Source organism: Triticum urartu, chromosome 1A (genome assembly GCF_056163025.1).
Source record: "Triticum urartu cultivar PI428250 chromosome 1A, HENAU_Tu73, whole genome shotgun sequence".
NCBI lineage: Eukaryota > Viridiplantae > Streptophyta > Magnoliopsida > Poales > Poaceae > Triticum > Triticum urartu.
Genome location: NC_141873.1, coordinates 318,971,889 through 318,977,828, shown reverse-complemented (window position 1 = coordinate 318,977,828; position 5,940 = coordinate 318,971,889). Strand labels below are relative to the sequence as shown.

General features: G+C 48.2%; 1 protein-coding gene across 1 annotated transcript; it reads left to right on the top strand.

Moving 5' to 3' along the window:
* Positions 1–2,448: 2,448 nt before the first annotated feature.
* Positions 2,449–5,012, top strand: LOC125509262 (putative ascorbate-specific transmembrane electron transporter 1). Its single transcript, XM_048674197.2, has 4 exons — positions 2,449–2,715; positions 3,344–3,392; positions 3,480–3,679; positions 4,458–5,012. Exons 1-4 carry the CDS (start codon positions 2,503–2,505, stop codon positions 4,764–4,766), a joined length of 771 nt encoding a protein of 256 aa, XP_048530154.1. The 5' UTR covers positions 2,449–2,502; the 3' UTR covers positions 4,767–5,012.
* Positions 5,013–5,940: the final 928 nt, after the last annotated feature.

The following is a 5,940-nucleotide window of genomic DNA, read 5'->3' as shown; positions in this document are numbered from 1 at the left end:
TAATTAGTAAAGCGTAGGGCCAACGTACGAGTAGTACACAGGTTGAATTAAAGGATGGCTGCTGACTGAAGCTAGGTACTGAAATGCGGAAGCAGTACCTACGAGGGAATTGAAAGGAGGGCCGTGCTTGAAGTTGAATCAATGAGTAGAGCCAAGCCAGCCCATCAATTGCTACAGAGTGAGCAGTAAGAGTACTTTCACCAGCAAGTTTACAGTAGGAAAACAGTACTAGCGGCGACAAAGACACGCACTACAGCTGAAGGTTGTGCAGCGGTGAGCAGCAGGTACGTCAGGTGCACGAGACTGAGCTTTGAAGGCATGGCAAACAGCAAACGAATTCGGGGAAAAGGCGACGCCGCGTACATGGTCGCATTCAGGATTCTGATTTCTGAGGCGTGCGCGTCCGGCTGGTCGGGGTGGCTCCAAGGTTAGGTGGGTGCCGCGTCGCTGGCGGGCGGGCGCGATCTCGATCTGATGAGCACCCACCGTCGTCAGACTCTATCGGCTTGTCCAGTTCTGTATACCCTCCTCCACGGATCATCATTGGTTTGCTCTTGTGCTGTCCAGCGCGTCCGTAGCAGTTCACCGTTGGTTCAAGTGCGACGTTTTGTGTGCGTGAATCTCTGATGCCGTGTGCGGTGTACGCGCCGTCCTCGTCAGTTCGTCTTTTCGGCGTACGTTCAGGTGTGGCTCTCTCTGCTCAAGGAAAGCTACGGGCCTTGGTTGGTTGCACACTTGCACTGGACGATTTTTCCTTCCGGCTGGACGTTGACTGTCTCAGAGTTCATATCGGTTACGCAGCGTACGGTGTCTCAATCATGGATAACCTGCTTCGACAAATGACGCATTCCGAATATCTACTTTTCAGAATCTGAATCTTGTTTCAAATCAACTAATAAGCACGTTTTTTCGAAAGTAAACTGAATATCAGACCTCTTTTTTAGCCCGCCGGCCCAACTGTTGGGCCGGTCGAGGACCAGCCGTCCGATGCGCGAGCCAGGGACGTCCGATCTGTACAAAACCCCTTTGAAAAAAATCCTCCCGCACCGCACCGCACCCATCCCTCGCCGCACCACACTGCAGCAGCCTGCACCTCGCCGCACCCCGCCCTTCGCCGCTTCGCACCGCGGGCCGTCCCTCCCCCCCCCCCCCCCCCCCCCCCGGCCGGCCGTTGACCTCGCCGCACCCGCCCCCCGTGGATGGCAGCTAGCCACCTCCGCTGGCAGCCGCAACTTGGTGATGAAACCGCCGCAATTCCGTCGCTGCCGACCATTGATACATGCAACACTCGCCGCGGTTGCATCTAATCCATGAACGAATGTAGCAAAATTCAAAGACGGTTGTAGCAAAAAAAAACTGTCGAAACTCGCCGCCGCGCTTGAAGCACCATGGCTTCGTGAATGGATGTAGCAAAACACGTCCAAGTAGTAGCAAAAAACGAGGCTGTTGCAACAAAAATGATGTCCTTGTCATCGCCGGTCACATCTCAGTAGTAAAAAAGCACCATGGCCTCATGAATGGATGTAGCAAAACACACAGACGGTAGTAGCAAAAAATTGATACAGTTGTAGTTTTTCTCCCAATGGTTGAAGCTTTCCCCCTCTACAGTAGAAACTTTTCTGTAAACGTTTGAAACTTTTTTCGTTTTGAGCAACGCTTGGGTGAAATCTTCATCTATCGTTCGGTTGAAACTTTTTTCATCGAAGGTTGTAACATTTTCTGTTGACAGTTGTAGCTTTCCTCGATGGCACTGAACGCTTGCAGCTTTCTGTATATCCGATTGAAACTTTTCATCTAGAGTTTGAAGTTTTTTTTAGCGGTTGCAGCACACGGGGGTGTGCGGCGGAATCTGCAGTGCTTCGCCTGCAGGTTCGCCGGGATACGTCGTCCCCGGCAGCGGCGGCCATGGGTGCCAGCACCGCAGCATCGTCGTGCACTCCCCAAACAACACTCCCTCGTAGCAAAAAACCGGCGAGCAAAGCGCCACCGTGGTCGCTTCATAGCTACTAGGATAACCGGCGCAAGCTCCGAACATACGTGTGACAACAGCGACCGTGATGGCCGCGCGGCAGGGGATGGAGCAACCGCTCACGGCCGTGGCCGAGGCCTGCGAGGAGCTGGCGCCTGGGATGGAGGCCGACTGCGGCGAGCTCCACCTTGTGCTCTTCGGCGACACCTGCATGAGATTGGGGAAAAAAGATGAATACGAGCGCGTGCGAGAAGACGACCGGCCGAAGCGTTCAGCCGGCGTGTAGATGCCAAACGTTTTCCCTCTTTTTTACAGGGAAAAAATATCACACCTTCTTTTTTTTTAACACAAACATCACACCTTCTGATCCAAGAGAACATCAGTAGGATCGTAAGAGGTCTAACCAAACACACATTAACGGAGTTAATTGGATCTACTCGGCCCATTCCCAATTACAGAAAGTGTCGTTTTTGCCCAAGGCCTGCCTACCAACCAGACCATGGACCCAATGTGCCCTCTTCCTCAGCACGCTCATGGACTGGATCACTGGACCCGCAAGGAGTTTGACTTTACAAAGGGAAGACTCCGATTCCTCTCCGTCGCCTGACGAGATGGCCGTGCCGGCGCCGGCCAAGGCGGCGCGCGCGCTCGCAGCCACGGCGGCGGCGCTCGTGCTGCTGTGGTGCGTCCACTTCGGCGGCGGCCTCGCCCTCAGCTCCCCCACCAACAAGGGGCTCATCTTTAACGTACGTAAGAACTACCCCCTAGCTTTCCGTTTATGGATCGTGGATGAGGCATTTCATCCTGGGGGAGATGCCCGGTCCTTGGTTAGGTAGGATCTTTAATTGCTGTGAAATTCATGCCCTCGTCTGCGTAGGCACTGCTTGAGCTTGGTTAATGGCACGTGCGTGGCGGTTAATGGTGGCGTCCTTTGCTTTTGGTCGCAAGACTCTAGTGTGCTAGCTGTTGTCGTCTTAGCCTCTTAGGTGGGTCTGATCATGAAACTTGATGATCCAATGCCCGCCCTTTTTTGTCCGCGTGGAAAAGTAAATCGTATGCATCTACTGTTGGAAGGAAGAGCACATGTATAAGGCTCCAGGTTTTTCTTGGAAGATCTTTGCTGAAGGTCATTTTTAAAGTTTAATTCGGTGTAAATGGGATCCTGGCACACAAGTGCATTCTAAGGATGTATGCCCATAAAAGTTGGATTGGGATCGGCAGAATTCCATATTTTGAGCTAAACCAAATACCTAATTGCTGAATGTTTATTTGTATAGTCACCTAATGGCTAATGTTATAAGCTCAGTCTTGTGCTCAAATTCATAATGTTGTTCATGTCAAAATTCATAACGTCATCCGCTCACTACCATGCAGGTTCATCCTGTCCTTATGCTGATCGGATTCATCATCATAGGGAGTGAAGGTTAGGTTCTCTTCTCTTCCTTGATGGTTTTTCCATGATGAGGAGGTTTAAACATGTCTGATCAAGCTACTTGTAGTTTTTCTGCAGCCATAATGAGCTACAAAACATTGCCATGGAGCCATGACACAAATAAGAAGGTCCATTTGATTCTTCATGCCGTTGCGCTTTTCCTGGGATCGTTCGGGATATATGCTGCGTTCAAGTTTCACAATGAAAGTGGAATCGCTAATCTATACAGCTTACACTCCTGGGTTGGACTTGGCACTATCATTTTGTATGGTTTACAGGTAATCCGCATAAGCCATTAGCATTTGGTGATTCCATATTCTGTGAGTCTTGGAATTTGAATAACCGTAGTTATTTGGATTGTTCCAAAAAAAAGTTATTTGCATTTATTTGTTGCATCTGTAAATTCTAGTAACACAGTAGTGTTAGTTCTAAGGAGTTCTCCACTATGAGCCGGCACCATGGGAGACACCGAATTGCTCAGTGAATTTGAAGCTTTGAAATCTGTGATGCTGTGCTCCATCTGTAGAGGGAATTTTCTTTCCCTAAAAAAGAAGAGAATATTTTCTTTGACGATAACCAAAGCAATAAGCACTAGAACTGAACTCTCACGGTGTTTGACATGATGAAGGATACTTCCCAACTAATGGAGGATCTTAGGGCAATTCATACTAAAATTTCTCAGATGGGTTCTGTTTCTTTAAACCATCTGCTGACAAGGTTAATCCCCATTAGTGACACTGGGGTATCAATTATGCAAGTATATTGTCCTACTTATATCCGTAAGCAAGCTAGGTGTCTTCACACCTATAGATTGGCGATATGTGTTAATTGTGTCAGACGTGATTCACTCTTACAAGATGAGATCATTCTGAAGCATCAATAAATTAATTTTTAAACATACACGTCCTCATCTTGATCAAGTCTCCAGTGGTTATTCTTCTTCAGAAACGGTGGTTATGTTTGTGGTATATAATCAAGATAACTGTTTGAAAATAACTAGTTTCAGCTTTGTTTGTGTATTACCTGAAACCTTAATGTTCTGATGCCATCTTTCAGTGGGTATCTGGCTTTCTCACCTTCTTCTTTCCCGGCGCTTCGCCGACACTCCGACGTGCCGTGCTCCCATGGCATGTTCGTGCTGGGCTCGTGGTCTACGTGCTGGCGCTGCTCGCGGCCGAGCTGGGGTTCCTGGAGAAGCTCACTTTCCTTCAGACCGCGGGTCTGGGCAAATACAGCTCGGAAGCCCTGCTGGTAAATTTTACTGCCCTTGTTGTCTTACTACTGGGCGCATCCGTCGTGCTGTATGTTACTGCTCCTGCGCAGAGCGAGCACAGGCTTGGGTATTCATCAGTGCGCAAGTCCTGACTCCTGACCCGGCTGCTCGATTTTGTTTCATCATTTGTATATTTGAAGCACAGGCAATAACATTTCATCTTCTTTTACACTGTTTTCTGCAATCTAGTTCCGATTCAGAATTGCAGAATGTAAAATTTTGCCATCTTGTTTACCAGTAGATTTTTTTTAGTTGCTGCAATCTAGTTGAGGTTCAGAACCATGAAATGTGAAATTTTGCCGTCTTGGTGACAAGTAAGATGAGAAATCCTTCTTTGATGCTATCTGTAAAATGACCGCAGAGAATTTCACCCTGAACCGAACCTTTTGCCCAATCAAACAATGTACAAAAGGGTTCAGCTAATTTACAGCTAGGCAACCCTGCTGATTCAGCAAGTGCTGAGTGTTGTCCACAAAATCTACTCATGTACCATCTGGTCAGTGCCTAACCGGTCTGCTCAATTTTGTTCCATCATTTGTATGTTTGAAGTACAGGCAATAACTTTTCCACTTCTTTTGCACTATTTTCGGCAATCTAGATCAGATCCACCGGATGTAACTTTGCTGTCTAGTTTACCAAGAGTTACTTGAGTCCCTGCAATCTAGTTCAGATTCGGGACCAGGGTATTTGAAATTTTACCCTTTTGATGACCAACAGGGACTGTAGATTTGTAGATAGATGTGGGTTGGGTGACAGGATGAGAAGAAGATCCTTCGACGCTCCCTGAGAAGTGACTGCAAAGAAGTTCACCCTGAAGTGAACTGAACCTTTTGTCAAATGGCTCAGCATTTTAAAATTACAAGCAAGGGAAATCTGCCGATTCGGCAAGTGGTGACTACAAAATCTAGTGAACTACTGATGTACCTACTCATGGACCATTTGGTCATTGGCAGCACACGCAACCGGAAGAGCAGAAGATTCTTCGACGCTCTCTGAGAAATGACTGCAAAGAATTTGACCCTGAAGTGAACTGAACCTTTTGCCCAGTCATACAATGTACAAAATGGCTCAGCTAATTACAGCCAGGCAAAATTTGCCGATTCAGCAAGTGCTGAGCACAAAATCAAAATCTGGTCATCTACTGGTAGACCATCTTGGCCATTGGCAACAGAGGCAACCGGACGACGACACCTACGCCGATAAATAGGCAAGAATGACCTCGTCGCCGCCCCTCGAGCTCCACCCAGCTGCATTGGCGATGGCGTT

What these genes read in the sequence shown, in the direction of transcription:
- LOC125509262 (XM_048674197.2), top strand. Translation starts at nt 2,503, where the DNA reads ATGGACTGGATCACTGGACCCGCAAGGAGTTTGACTTTACAAAGGGAA. An exon ending in CATCATCATAGGGAGTGAAG is followed by an intron (nt 3,393 to 3,479) that starts GTTAGGTTCTCT and finishes GTTTTTCTGCAG; the next exon opens with CCATAATGAGCTACAAAACA. An exon ending in TCATTTTGTATGGTTTACAG is followed by an intron (nt 3,680 to 4,457) that starts GTAATCCGCATA and finishes GCCATCTTTCAG; the next exon opens with TGGGTATCTGGCTTTCTCAC.